The following is a 16,131-nucleotide window of genomic DNA, read 5'->3' as shown; positions in this document are numbered from 1 at the left end:
GAGTATTACCTGCGGGAACTCATCTTCATCTGAACTGTGGAAGTCGTACTGTTTGATGTCGCTCTTGCTGAGAGCGGGCAAGGGCTCAGCAGAGGACTGTTGAGGAGTTATGACACACTCTATTTTGGGTTTCTTTAGATACTTCTTCTTCTGACGTACGACATCTGACACCTCCTCCTTTAGAGATGAATGATGAGGATGCTGTTTGTGACAAACACACACAAGATTTTAAAGACAATTGAAGTAATTAATCTTGCCTCTTCTTACGCCTTACAGACATGACTGCTTGTCTTACAGAACCTCTCAACATGCATTTTTTTTCCCACACAGAATGCAAAATTTACTAAAAAAACCCACTACAAAATCCCAGAACTTTACCTCTGATTATTTACTGATAAATACCTGCAAAGACAAACTGAAAGCTGTCAAGCCATGTGACTGCCTAAGAGGTTCCTTGCTTTGCAGTACACTCAGTAAACTGTAACTGGAAATCCTATTCCAATTATCTTCTGAAATCTCACTTTTCTATGGCAAGCACTTTCCATCTTCTGAACTGCTCAGGTGTGCTCCAAAGAAACAATCTCATTTGTTTCATGTTTCTCAGATAGTTTGTATTTTTGAAAAGATGTAACATTACTTGGTTTTGCTGTTTAAGATTCTGTAATATTAACCTTCTCTAGTAAGCAACTCCCTCAATATTAAACCCTTCCCTTGAACACAAATGCTATTAAACTTCAGATCTTTTCAATTAAAAGGGAGAGTACTTCCCTCGGAAAATTCTCAGTCACAGGATAAAGCCAGCCCAGTTTTTAGAGTGTTTAAATTTACCCCAAGTTACCATGTGTCAATAACAGCCTGCCTGAAACTAACTTCAGGAATGGAGCTCAGCTTCCTGAGGGGAGAGGAGAAGGCCAAGGAGCCAGGGAATTCCCAGAGGAGCACCCGGTAGGGAGCAGATTCAGGCCCGGGACCACTAGGTGTCGTGGGTGTGAAATACTAATTCCAACAGGGCTTCAACCCTTCTGCCTCACACCCAAGCATCTGACAGTAACCTGCACTTCAGGCCGTTTCTCAGAAACATGTCCCAATTCCAAATTGGGGACATTTTTTCCCCTGTCACGTTCACAGTGGAACCTCAAGTACCCTTTTCACCCATACTGCACTCCGTTCAGCGAGCTTAACTAGAATGAGGACATTCAGATACCTTGCAGTGGAAACTTGCTGGCTCTGGTGTGTTTGTTTTACAAACATGACCATCTAGTTTATGTTTGTAAAAACATAAGCCATTTATGTTTTAAAGCAAAAATGGCTCCTGAAAGGGACAAAAGTTACTGATGGCTTCAGTAAGGATTAAAGGAAACAGGATATGAAGAAATGCAGACAAGCCAAGCAAAACAACCATTTGCAATAATACAATTATACTAAGATTGCAAGCAGTCAAGTTTGCAATTGATGTGCACATTAACCACGAGAAAACCCCAAACCTTATTCTTAAGTCATCCTTTTACAGAGGTTAACCCGAGGTGGGCACCTCTGCCAGTGCTGCTGCTTGCAGAGTGAGCTGCGTATGGGTACACCGCTACCTTTCACTGCACCCCACTGGAACCCCATTTCACCAGAACCAACACACAGTCATGCTGAGCTAGCATCCTCCTGGAACAGGCATTTCTGCACAGATGTAAAACCTGTCCTTGTAGGAATATTGTAAGGAATACAAAACACTGCAACCTGAGTTGGTGCTGGATCTGAACAGCGGCAGAAAATTTACTTTTTTTTTTTTTTTGAGTGGAATATGTTTCTTCAAGAGGCAAGAAAAAACCAGGGAAATTTAGCATTGCTACCTAGGGATAATTCTTATATTAGTACTCCTCTGGATGTTGCCAACAAGATCAATTACAAAAATAATAGATCCATTGGGCTTCTGTACATATCTTTAAAAGCTGTAAAGGCAGACTGTCAAAGTAGCATTAAGCACAGCCTCCCACACCCTGGCTAGGTTTGAATGACAAAGTAACTGGCATGTGGGACACAGCTACCCAAGCCTCACAACTTTCTGCACTCTGAGGGGCAGTGAGGGCTCCCTTTGAAGGGAGAAGGAAAATAATTCCCTAGGCATTGCAATCTCACAACAGTCCTGACATCCACCTGACATACACGCATTCACGTGTACATCACCTTAGGAGGAAAAAGGCAGAACTGAGAAGGCAAATGAAGACCACGACGATGCTGCTGTTTAACACAACAAACAGCAACACCAGCCACTCGTCTTATAACTTAGGTGGGAGACAACAAACTGGAAGCAGGCACAGCAGTCTCCTGCTCTCCTACCTTCAAGCACAGCAGCCTCCTACTCCGTTTTCCAATGCAAACATCTGCAGGGTACATCCAAAAGAATGCTGAAACCATAACAAGAGGCTTGCAGCAGCACAAAGCTTACCTTCACTTTACATTCTTGGACTTTGTGATGATTTCCATTATGAAGAGTGGATGGAGTTGTGCTCATCTCTTTCTCAGGTCTATTAAGCTTCACTTCATTGAGGATTTCACCTCCATAATCTCCCAAATGGTACCTTAAAAAACACAATTAACAATCTACTACTGCATTTCCACTAGGAATGTTTGAAAGACACAAACCAGGCAAACAGTTGGCACAAAACCTTTCTGGTTTAGCTTCTGAAGCTCCCAGTGCTATGCAAGCCTTCAGCCATGCATGGGTGCAGAAGACTGGCACCCATACAGAAACCAATTACAGACTGTGTTCTCAAACCTATTTGATGAAAATTCAATCTTTGGTCTGAATGACTTCTTACAGATATAATTTTACCTTTTCTCGACAACTTCTAACGTTAAATGCAATAGCTCGCGTTTTGTTTTCTCTCTTCTCTTAATCATCTCCAAAATTGTTATGGCTCTGCTAAACTCTCTCCTCAATTTCAACATCTTCTCATAAGACGCTTCATCATTCTTTCGATTCTGTTGAAAGATTAAACAAATTTCAAGTCAAAAGCAAATCCTCTGAGGCATAAATATTTTTAAAAGTTACGTAATGCTGCTACAAGTGAGAATCAGACAATAGACTCGGAAGAAACTTTTCCTAAAGCATAACCTGGTGGGTAGAAAAAGCCACCAAAAAAGCAAGCAAACCCCAACCTTTAAGAGCAAGCTGAAAAAACTTTTCAGCCACTTCCCCCGCCCGCTTTGTTGGCTCGGATTCCATACCACCCCAGTGGAAGTCTGTCAGAAGAAGGAATTCAAGACTTGGTTCCCGAAGTCCTTTTCCCACTTTGATTCTACACACCTAAGGTTGTGTACATACTTGCACAAAGTTGACGTAAAATGCTGAGTAATTACAGATTTCCTGGTTCAAATCAACTCATGCTACAAATACAAAAATTGAACTATTTATTACATGGCAGATGGAAGATCATTTATCCTTTCTCCACTGAAAGGGAAGTCAGTATCCTAGCAAGTCCCACAGCTCCTTGTTTATGTTGCAAGACCTACAAATTGCCCTTATAATAACTAAATCATAGAATCCCAGACTGGTTTGGGTTGGAAGGGAGCTTAAACACCATCTAGTTCCAACCCCCCTGCCATGGGCAGGGACACCTTCCACTAGACCAGGTTGCTCCAAGCTTCATCCAGCCTGGCCTTGGACACTCCCAGGGATGGGGCATCCACAGCTTCTCTGGGCAACCTGTCCCAGTGCTTCACCACCCTCGATCCAATACTTAACTAAGTATTAAATGAGATAATACTGAATACATTAAGATGTATCTTATTAATACTTATGATTTCCGCTTTCCAGAAAAAGGACAGACTGTAAATTGTCCGTAGAGAACTGATGGATCACACACGGACTACATCCTTCAGCAGGCTTGAAATTTAGCTGGGTCACCCAACACTGCAACCCCTAATGGAGACAGACAGCTCAGGAACTGTGGATCAGGTCCTGCAAAATGCTGGACAGGAATCGGAGTGATTCCTAGCACTGCAGGACTTACAGTGACCAATTAAAACAATCACACTTGACGAGTTACCTTTCTTGTCTGCATCTTCTCAGTTCTCCGCCGGAAGGCAACGTAAGGGTCGTTGTTGGTGGAGCCATCCCTCTTTTCCTGTTTGATTTGGGGGATGAGAGAGGGCCCTCTGCAGTTCTTACGCTTCCTCACCCAGTAGTCATACACAGCCTTAATAAGGTAGTCATCCTCATTTAGCAGCAATTTAGCTTCCTGAAGTGTGACAAGCTGAAAGGGAAAATTCAAAAGGTGAAACTGAGATGGGGGTGGGTGGTGATGCAGGGGTAAATCACCGCACATTCACATCTCTTGTACACGCTCCAAGTGAACCTGACTTTTCTCTAGCACAAGAGAGTCAAGGGAGAAAAAAATGTCCGAACTCAAGCCACCAGTTGCTCTTCTTAAGTTAACAGATAGTTCCAAACTTTTCTGAACCTGCATCATCGTCTTTCAAGCTTCCATAGAAGAGCCTAAACTTCATCGTGTCTTCATGAAAACGCTGTGTGGAACAATTACAAGCACAGGATATAACTACCTTCCTACAGTCTGCAGGTCACGAGCTGGAATTACAGACTGTTTTCTTCCTAAAGAAATTTCTTATTGGTCAGCCATTAATGTATGATTCTTTGCAGTTTACTGTTGATTCCCCTAGAAGATATTTTACTGCAGATACAATATATTCTGAAGTAAACTAATTTCTTAATATTTTCCCACCCAAAAGAAGGTGTTTACTTTGTGATAGAAAAGGATGGCCGTGCCATCCTGGCCATTACAGAGATACAATATATTCTGAAGTAAACTAATTTCTTAATATTTTCCCACCCAAAAGAAGTGTTTTACTTTGTGATAGAAAAGGATGGCCGTGCCTGTTTATTACAGCCCAGGGACACAGGGATGTTCACTTCTCAGGTAAGTTATTTCAGTAGAAGTTAAACACAGGTAATTACAAGATAACAGGTTTTTTCCTTTTTATGCTCAACTTTTTATATGGAAATCAGACTCTATATAAATGTAAACCCCATCACTAACTAGCACATCCGTTTAACATGCTCATACCGTCTTAAATCCCTTTATTAAATAAAAAGAAAATACTATCTCTACTCCTAACTAAAAGAGAAGTCAGACAACACCTCACCTTCCCCATAATTTGAAAAATAATTGAACAACTTAAATTTGCAGTTTTGCAACATGTCAAACTACATGAAATCTTGCCCTGACACTAGGATAAGCAGAAAAAGAAACAACACCCTTATTTTTCTGCAATGTATCTTAACTGCAACCACTGCTACTACAAAAAGTGTTTAATTTTTGTTCTGCTCCAGGTGGAGTAGAACAAAACCCTTGCAATCGATGCTAGAATTAGAAAAACATTGAACTGTTTTTAGAAGAAAGAAAAAACAGCCAAATAAACAAAATCGAGGCCATTAATCCCTCTGTGAAGCATTAAGGCAGTAACTGTGCTCCTGTTCTACCTAGAACGGAGAGTAACCTGGTTAACCACACACACTCACCAGCACACCCCCTCTGTAACAGTTGGTATGACCGTGTGCGTAGCTAACACACAACGAAACATCACTCCATCACTGTGAATGCTGCTTAAAAATTACTTGGTTGGTCTTTCGTTTACTTGTGACCCTGCTCGCTTATTTCCGTAAGTACCACCAGTAACATGGATGCAGCGTCCCTATATTCCTTGCTAAACTCCAAATGCCTGAGAGGAATGTCTGAAAGCCGCTCCTTGGCAAGGAAGACATTCCCACCAGCACCCTCTTACATTTCAGAGGCAAGTCATGTAAACTATAAATTGTGTAGTATCCCCCCGTGGGATTCGAGAGTACAACCACCCCATGTGGGGAAGGAATCTGCCAGGCAGCCAAACTTCTTTCTTTCCCAGGCTCCACTAACCTGCAAGAGATGTGTTCATCTTGGCACTCCTAACACAGAGCTACTCCACATCAGCTGAAAATTTTCTGCAGCCAAAAGCAGGACAAGAAGCCTGAACGTGCACACTGCAAGCACTGAAGCCAGGCAGGCAGTACTACATGGGACATCCCGTAGAGATCTCATCTACAAAGGGGGTTTTCTCCTCGCACACCTGACCTTCAAGGGGGAGGCTATGTTGTACGAATCCATTACAATGCTTCCTGTAGACATAACATCTTTTCTGGCTTCTATAAATAAGCACCTTCTGGTTCAAAATACTCTCCACCTCTGTAATGTTTCCATGTTAATTTACATTTACAGGAAAGAGAAAGGGGCAACTGCCTATGGAGACAAATCCCTGTTCTTACAATATTTTATTTTGGGAAAACATCTTTCAGTTCTTAAATTTAACTTCATTGCTCAAGTAATGAAAGATGAAACCAGCCTAAGAAGAATGCAAATTCATCTTGAAAGCTGATAACCAGAAGCACTTTAACTGAAAGCCAAAACAGGAGTATCTACAGCAAAGCTCCAAGAGCCGGGTACCACGTGTTCAACCGGTATCACCCAACGTACACCACAATCTTTTTTCTTCACAACCCATCTTCTTAGCATAGTAAGAAATCTTCTCCTAATCCTTGTTAAAGTTGCTCTAACATGTGGAGAATACAACATTTTGACCTCCTAACACATAGCACTGAGCTAAATCAGGCAGAGCTACGGATCCTGCAAGGGATTTCTCGCTTCCGCAAGACATCCACCTCCCTAAGAAAACTCTATTTCAAACTTGCCTTTCAGAAACTGACCCTTCAGATGTCACGTTCGAGTCATGGTTTTGGCTTTAAGACCCTTCTCCTGACTCTGGCCTCCCGGAACACCTCAGGAATTGACTACTAAGGTTCTGATAATACATGTGACTGAATAATACACGTGACTGAATAATACACAGTGCACACTTCTTAAGCAGGGAAACCAGCCTCCGAGCCTGACTTGGAAACAGCTTTCTTCCTTGATCTGTGCAGTTTCTATGACCAGGGCCCAATCCTGACAAGTGCTTTGCTTCACTGTCAACGCTTCTAACCTTTAAACGTCAACTGAGCTCAATGTCCACTCGTACCAAGTGAAACAAAGAACTGGATTCTCATACATGTTTGCAGTCAAATCTGTACACCCACCAATCGCCACAAGCTTCTTCCACAGCAACACAGGTGAAACAAGATGATGCAAGTTGTCCTCTCTAAGAGATTGCAGTCAGGAATTAAAAATTATAACCAGTTCCCCCCAGCCAGCCCCCAGTTCTGACAGGAAGGGACAGCAGTGTGATTTCTGTCAAAGCGCGGCCTCACACAAACGCACTTATCCTGAGAGCAGGAAATGAAACAAACTGAAACACAAACAAAAACCCCAACCCAGAACCACCCCACCAGAAAACTCCAAAATCAAGAAAATCCTCAGTCTTCTTAACCCAGCACAATACCTGACTAGAACTGGCTTTTTCGAGTCTGTCAACCATTATTTCAAACTGCAGCGGCTTGATTTCCATCTTCCGATTCAGTCTGTTCAGTAAGGTTTCATCCTCCGAGTCCATGTCGTAGTCTGGCTGTTCGTTGTCCAGATTAAAGGCTGAAACAAAAACACACAGGCACAAAACAAAGTGAAATGCTGGGTAAAGTACGTCCTGTGGAAATACAGAAGCGTGTGTCTGACAGCAGGAGTCAAAACTGATCAGCAACATTTCAGACTAGCACTTCTCTTCATGCTAAAACGCTTCTCCACGTAACAGCTACAAGACAGCGTTAGAGGGTGCTCCTAGTGTGAGGGAAATCAAAGGAGTTTCATTTCAAGTGGCTTGAAGGGGTGACAGGAACAAAGCTTTAGTTTAAAAAATTACCACAGAGGTGTAGAACTTTAATGTATCTTTGCAAAACAAGAGCAAAAATCCTTCTTCTTAATGCTGTTATAATACAGCTCCTCCAGAGTATCATGGTACGACTCTTAGAAATTAATTTTCAATCAAATCCCAGACTTGGAGAAAAGGCACTTACACTGAAGTTCAAAAACAGTTTCAGATGCCCATTTTTCAGCAGTTCACAGTCTTAATAGACTTAATAAACTTTTTCCTTTTTTAGTTCATATAACCATGTGACAAACTGTAAAAATGTTAGACCAATCCTGTGGGAATTGTTACTTTTTCTCCCAAACTAACTCGGCTGTAGCTGTAGAACCTCAATATCCCTCCATACTCTCCAAGCAGCAAGGTCCTGACTTCACAGCGAAGCTCACATCTTCATTACGGACTGTGCAATTCATTTTCCACACTAACACAAAGTTTCAGGTTCTACTAAAAGCAGAAGGAAGTTATCGTTCAGATAACATCCCAGAAATTAAGTTTTGTAACAAGTGTAAGCAAACTCCACACAACAGCAAGAATTCTGAATATGCAACATCAGTGGTACCTAATGAAACCTTGAAGGGGTGAAACACTGATTATGATACTCCAAATAATTCCATCGACAAGTTACTGTATTAACAGCAGTGAAGACTTGTTGGAATACATTCTAATTAGACAAACAGCACTATCTTATCTTGATGCTCTTAACTCAGGGCTGTATCTGAGTGCTAACTTAAAGAACCTCTACTACTGAGCTTCCCAGTGTGCTTTGAGAGGCCTTAAAACAGAAACCTGAAAGACCAGGAGCAAAAAAAAGGCAAGAAAAATAATCTTTAAAGCAAATTACATCATTTTCTCTGTCACATCCTGACCAGCCAACAAATGGGTGGCAAGTAGCACATTCTTTCCTATCTCAGACTAGCCCAAGATCTCTTTCTGTATTCCAACACAGTAAGTCAGCTAAACCACTACCAGCATTTAATCTGTTTGGCTATGCAGGGAACCTCAGCCCGGTACAGCTGAGAAGTGCTAACGAGCAGTCTGCCACTGCTTCAGCTGCAAACTGCTACCCCTCAGAAGAGACAGTGCTGACACCACTAGCTCCAACACTACCACTCACTCAGGCTTCTCTGGCCTAACACACACCCTGTGAGCACACTGTAACAATTTATTTCAAGAAGAAATTAATAACAGGCTGTAGCTGTGTATTAAGTGGAGTTATGAATGATATTAATGCAATACTACAAGTTGTAGGGCAACTTTATTTAAGACACTGTCACTGGGCATATGGCCCACAGCACTCCATCTGACAATTAACAACTGTATATTAAACTACAGCTTACGACATTGGATCCTGCTTCTCCAGTGGCAGTATATAGGAATCAAAGGCTTTGAGATAAAAACTAACCCAGAATCAAAGGCTTTGAGATAAAAACTGACCCAGATTTGTTGTTGTTGTTGTTAAGAATCATAGCTCTGTAAAAGTGCATTAAAAACGTCACCTAGCTCTGTAAAAGTGCATTAAAAACTTTTAGGCAGGACCATGCCCTCAAGAGAAGAGACTGTTGCAGCCCCTGGAGTGACTGCCATGCGATCCTGTTCCAATCACCAGCCAGTGGCTAGTCAAATATCCTTGGAGCAGCTCCCAAGTGTCAGTGCTGGACTCGATGAAACCAGTCTGCTACATACCACCTTCCGCTCCTGTACGCTATGCTCCGGCTCCTCCTGCGTGGTCCCACAGAGCTGCCTGGGAGCACCACGGAGCTGGCACCAACAGTGTGCTGCATCAGCCGTGCACCAAACTGGGGTGAATTGTCCCACCCGAGCTGTAACCATCATGCTCCGTAATGCCACTCCACTTCCCTGACATTGGAAAAAGCTTCCCTCTCACAGCACGGAGCACTGCTCAAACTAAGCCGGGTATGCCTGACTCCGCCTGTTACGCACCCAGCTCTCAACCTTGGCAGCTCATACTTCTGTGGAATGATGCCCCGTATTGCACTTCCCCTTCCCTACAATCTACAATTCCATGACCTCTTCAGCATAAACTGCCACTTTCAGCAGAGAGGAAACTGCAAATGTTTCCCCTGCCCCAGACCATCCCCAGAGCCTACAAAACGACTACAGCCCTAACATACACTGTGAAACCACATCCAAACAATCTGGCTCAAGGGGGGTGGCCAAAGTTAGACCAGACACTCATTTTGGAAGAGTTCTCCTAACAGTCAAGCAGGTTTCTACTCCAAAACCCAGGTGATTAACCACGCTCTCCCAGGTGACGTGTGAATGCACAGAAATCCATTAAAGTCCAGAAACGCACTGCTTGTTTACCCTCAGACAGATATTGATCTTGCACCAAAAAAAAAAGATATGTCAACCTATTACCTGTCAGTAATCCCCTGAGAACTAAGTGTTTCAAGTCAATATTTCTAAACCAGGATACGAGTGAGCAGGAGGAGCCCTAAGACGGAGATGTGAGGCTGTTCACACCCAGGGTGTAAGCAGTGCCACTAAGCTTGCCTTGGTTTCTACAGTGGGGAAAGAAGAGTCACTGCAAGTTCTTCAAGCAGGCACCTTCCCCAACAAAACCAGACAGGCTGCAGTGAGATGCAACTAGCAGGAGACACTAAGAGCGGGAAGCCCAACCATTCCACTGACAAGCGACTTAAAAGAACATTAGCGATGAGCAGGCAAGGTCTGGGTTACTGCACTCTACTCTCTAACATGACCCTTCGGTGCACCTCGGCTGGGAGCAGGCCCTCCCTCTTGCTGCTCACAGCAAGTCCAACCAGTTTGCAGAGGAGGTATCTAGTAAGCATCAGGACCAGTTGAAGACAGGGCATACGGAACCAGAAGTGGAAGAAAAGTGGGGTCTCCCCTTCTGGCTGCGTTATCAGTCCCTCTGCCCCTGTGCACAGCCAGCTAAGTAACAGGTCAAGCCCACGAGCTCCAAACACGGTACCCATTACTTGCTAGGAAAACATCAGCTGTCCTTGCAGTCATTGTGAAACTTCATGAATAACAAAGTGCTGAAAAACAGAAAAAACTGTAACCATTAGGGGAAAAAAAAACCCTAAACAAAAAAAACCCAAACAAACAAAAAAGCAAACCCCAAAACTACACCCTGAATTTCTACTCTATAAAACTATTTTGACAAATATCAAAATGATAAAAGGCATCCAACCTGTACTTGCCAGGAACAAATTACACCCAATAAATCCGGTACTGTGAGAACAGTAGTAGCCCTTGTCACATACCCTGCTTTTCCTGTGCTAGCCAGGCTGCTCATACAGTTTGTCATGACCCGTAGTTATCAGTATAGTTCACTTTCAAAGAAAGGGGGTTTACCCAGAGGCCATGGGTTAATGACACTGAAGCCATGGAAGCAATACTTGCATTCCAGCTCCTGTTCCAACACAGAGAGGAAGACCACAAAGTCTTGGCAGCCGACGGAGGTCCCAGAATCTCAGGAAATGCAAGGAGATTGCTCCCTTTAACTGCTGCATGCAATCAGAAGGAGCTAATCAACCCCGAGCTGGCTCTCCACAGCTCTGGGACACTCACGGAAGCGTTCTCCTTCCCAGAAGTTTGTCTACCACTGCTCTTTGAACCATACTTTCAGTAACATCCTTGAGCAGTTTTTTTTCTTTTCCTAAGCACCGAGCGGACTGTTCTGGCTCCAGAATAAAAGCATTTCTCATCCTGGAGTTGGCCTCTGGTACGGCAGCTTGCTGGCTTCAAAAGCCGTCCGAAGACACAGGTGGTCGATGTGCCGTGCGATGGCACTATCCATCACCCTGCTGTTTCTGCCCCTGCCATGGCAACAGATACAACTGCTCACTCACGCCTGCAGGAACGAGCGAAGAACAGAACTCTGCCACAGAAAGCACGGTGTTTCAGATGATCTGCTACTAGTTAGGGTGTTACAACAACCAATCTGCTAGTCCATGCAGTTAAAAACGGATCATCTATATCCCTTCTGCCCGGTAATCTCTGGGAGATTCTTGTGATTGCCTGATGAATCTAGTTTGCCTACTCCAAAACTTCTGCATTTCTCCCCATGGCTGCTCCTACAGTGCACTGTTGGACAGGGCCCCGCGATCCCACCAGGAAAGTTCATCTTGTACGACCACTTAATTGCCCTCACAAACTCAACATCCAGTTTACGTGCCCTGCCACTTTAACCACTCCCCATGGCAGTACCTTTCAGAGGGATTTGCTTTCCTTTACTTGAGCTCCCCTAGGAACCGAGTTCATACTAACTTACAGAAATGCCATTTAAGTTATATGAAATTGAGGTTAACTTAACTAAATTACCTCATTTCATTTAGCTAACTAAATTAAGGCTGTGGTTCCACAGTCATTTTAAGCTGACACAGGCAGGAGTTACCACCGAAACAAGCGGTTCCACTAGCTTCCTTCCCTGCAAGCCACGTTCCCACCACCAGCAATCAAGCCATGAGCCACGGCAGAAAACTGATGAATACGGAGGCTCACCTAACCAAAAAGGGAAGATAAGCTTTCTCCCAGATCAATTCCCCAGGCTAGCTCACCCGTGAGCACAACTGCCACCAGAAAAGCACTGGCAGTAAGAGAGGAGGGGGCAGTGCCGATCCCGAGGGCAGCAGACACATCTGTGCTGAGCAAGAGCGAATGAAGAACCTCACGGTGGCCATCATATCCAAAGTAGTTAACAAAGCAGCAAAGCACCACCTCAGTGGCCAGTCCAAAGCACCTGACTGGTAAAGAGCTGCCAGCACTCCCCACCTGCACCCGAACCCCTCAGCAGGGGCGGTGTGATGCCAACACCCATTTTATACACCCAGGCTGCACACTCCCAGCCTGAGCAGATCCTGCTTCAGCAACCTCTAAGAGCGTGCAACATGCAACAAATCAAAAATGGGCAACTCTCCATTATGTGAGATGCAAGAAGAGGGATCAGAGTTCTACCCACACAACTTCATGAGCACTCTTTGACCTACACTTGAACAACCTGGCTGCGTTTCTTAGGATAAAGCATCAGTCTGGTATTTTCCGCATAAGTAAAACACATACGTATATATATATATAAGCAATATAGGTTTTGCACCGTTCTCACTATTTCTATTAGGAACACCAATTTTCTTACATCTACTTAGCTACAATTCTGGCTAAGTGTACTTATTCTCTTTGCTGCATACTAGTAACTTAGAGCGCATCTCCATATTACTGAAGCTACAAACATTCTTGGAAAATTAGTAAGCAACTGGAATAATTAGAATAGTTCAAGGCTTTTGTTTTAGGTGCTGTTCAAAGTCACCTGAGCTGGTGCTACCTAGGTCAGCTATTGTGTGGAAACATTTTTATTCACAAATTCCATGCCTCGCAAAGAAAATAGCTTTTCTCTGCTTGGAACCTCTGGTCTAAATCAAATAATTGTACTGGTAGAGTTAAAAATATTAAAAACCTTGGCTACCAGATGAACAGCAAAACGTGATTTGCTAGAAATAACCACCAGTTAAGTATGGATTTACAGTACGTGGCCTCTTGGCATCTATCAGTTTACATAACTTCGCTGGCCAAAGCGAGTAGTGCTGCTCTTTGTGCTTTTAGAACTAAAACAGAATTTCTCAGCAGCTTATGTAGCATAAAGCTGTCTTGTATCACACCTACTCCAACCAGAATATGTGGGAAAAATTATCTTGGAGCAGTATCTGATGTTTATCTTCAGCTCAAATACCTTCTGTAATTCTGTCCAGAAAGACTGTGAGGCTCAACAAGACACACACCATTTTGGCATAATCTATTTAACACTGAGACATGTTTATTAACAATATTTACAGTGGTTACTGGCAATGTCCACAAAGAAAAGAATAAAATACATTCCTCATTCAGCAGCTTCATTTCAATTAATGCAACCTGCCTGGCTTGCAGGTTTCTTTCTTCTATTAAGGAGAGAAGTATTTAATTTCCTTTAGCTCATTTCTGACGTTACCAACTGGTTCTCTACAGCACCACAGAAGATCTTGAGCACGTTAGTTCCAAAAAACTCTTATTTTGTAAATACATGGAAAAAAATTGATTTCACCACGTTGGTAAGAACTGATGCAAGGATCTTCAATGTACTTTGGGCTTACCACTCCTTGCCTGACTGCAGTCTCCGTTATGTCTATAAGCAGAACGCGCATGATATAAAATACCTTCTCTGCTCAAATCTACATGCAAATCAACAGCCTCTTGTTGAGGCAGCTGGGAAAAAAACTGTGAGGAAGACTACCAACACACTCCGCCTGGCAAGATGAAGTTCACGATCAATACTGTCTGCACAACCCCCAAACCTAACAGCTGAGGACCACGTCCCTCTTCAAGGTGCTTCAGCATAGCCCTGTCAACAGTCTTCCCAATACGACAGGCAACAAAAAATGTGAGACAGTGATGGGAAGAGTGTTCTCTGCAGAGACCCAGGACTGGGTTTGTGCTTCACTGGAAGGACTGGCAGGCCACTGTGATGATGGAATCTCAGGTTTTGCTATGAAGATGACTCCTGGGAAAAGTCAACCCACTAGAACCACAGGCTGCAAAAGACACGACTTAGGTGCCAAGGAACAACTGAACCACAAATGAGTGTCACTCGTCAACAGAACATCAAGCTGGAGAGTGTTAAAATTAACCCAGTGACCACTATCATTAACTACATGTTTAGATTAATTAATTAGATCTTTTAAGACATAGGAAGCTTAACTCATGCAAAAGTATACTTCCTTTGATCTACCAAATAAGCTCAGAGTTCCCACTGAAAGGGAATACAGTTTTAGCACAACGCAGAGAACAGTCACTGCTACCGCAGCCCAGACTACATCCATGCTGCGGTGAACAGCCTGGACTCCACCGGCAGCACAGCTGAAACTGAACCTTCCGGAACTCCATCACGATCACTAGAACGAAGGCTGATACAAAAACTCTTACATTTTACGGACCTCCATTTATGCAGAACTTCTGAGCTAAGAGGCGTTCCAGGCTCACTCCGCAGCCAGACAACCCCTCTTCCACCCCCTGCATTTGTATAAGCGACTAGGAGGCAGCTAGGCTAGCTCACTTACTCCTCCTCAGAAGTGGCAGGAGGAAGGGAGAAGAGAAAAAAGAAAAGAAAACAAAACAAATCAAAGAATGGCTTGTTCAACAATACTGGATGTCCAAAAGACAGGCTTCCAGCTACTGTACATGGAGATACGGTATCAGCACAGAGCCCATAAACAAATACAGCAGGAAAAACCTCACATTCACCTTCAACCTAAAATTCGTCCAGATACTTGGAGTGATACTGGGATTTACATATATAAACCCCCCTTGGATACAAGTCCTCCCACGTTCTGAATACTGTAGCAACTTTGTCCTCAAGGCTGTTGGAAGATCCCTCAATTTGAAGGGGGAGGGGGTGTGTGTGCACGCAGAAGAAAAGAACAATTTGTTACTTACGTTGAATGTGAATGAACTGCTTTGGTTGCTTAAACTCTCCTTTATACAAGCGATTGTAATAGTTGACATTGCTCTCCGCTTCAGGGACTGGGATAACCATGCTCTCTTTCTTTTCTCTGAAAACTTGCTGTGCTGAGATAGCCCGCTGCAAGTGATGTTCCTGCAAGAGGAAAATGTAAGACTTTATTCAGGTATCAGTACAGAGAAGTACATACAAAGACAGGTATCCTTTTTGCCTAATGTTGTCCTGGTGTTCTACACAGACCCAGATAAAAGAGTTGGGGCTTTATGCGGTTTAAAGGACAGCAGGATGCTTGCTTCCAGGTTAGAGACAGGAGAGCTGTGTTCTCCATCATTTAGCATACCATGGGGTTCTTAACCGATAGGAATCTCAGAGCTCAAGTGAGGATAAGGCAGGACTGCAACCAGGTGAACAGAACCCTCTGCTCAGACAATAGCACACACCTTCTACCACACTGGGACAGCCAAACATTCCAACGGCAGGAAATAACCGTAGTAGAAAATTAGGGCTGGTATAAGCCAAACCCATCAAAACCTGTCAGAAAAAATTTATGGAGGATCAGTTAACAGATGAACTTTAAGTCCTTTAAAGTATTATAAACAACAGATTCTAATCAAAATAATAGCTAATTTCATCCTTCCTGTCTACCCAGCAATTCCTTCTTTCGTCAGCAGTCCAGCCAGTTAAGAACAGCAGGAAAAGCAGTCCTCACAGCACAACGCCTGAAAAACGGACCCCTAAACCAGTATCGCTTCATTTTGTTCTTACGGGAGAGGAGTCCAGTTCCTACGGAATCATTTCTAGTGAAATAAACACCACAT

General features: G+C 43.4%; 1 protein-coding gene across 1 annotated transcript; it reads right to left on the bottom strand.

The window, feature by feature from the left end:
• Positions 1-9: 9 nt before the first annotated feature.
• LOC104504833 (enhancer of polycomb homolog 2-like) lies at positions 10-15,442 on the bottom strand (the record flags this gene model as incomplete). Its single annotated transcript, XM_010149760.1, has 6 exons — positions 15,289-15,442; positions 7,420-7,565; positions 4,041-4,247; positions 2,825-2,973; positions 2,438-2,570; positions 10-201 (listed from the first exon to the last, which is right to left on the bottom strand). Coding segments are annotated over exons 1-6 (927 nt in total), but the record flags the coding sequence as incomplete, so codon positions are not given.
• Between the last annotated feature and the right edge of the window lie 689 nt (positions 15,443-16,131).

Source organism: Eurypyga helias, unplaced genomic scaffold (genome assembly GCF_000690775.1).
Source record: "Eurypyga helias isolate BGI_N326 unplaced genomic scaffold, ASM69077v1 scaffold13764, whole genome shotgun sequence".
Taxonomy (NCBI): Eukaryota; Metazoa; Chordata; class Aves; order Eurypygiformes; family Eurypygidae; genus Eurypyga; species Eurypyga helias.
Note: the sequence above shows the minus strand (reverse complement) of the source record. Positions and strands in the feature narration are given on the sequence as shown.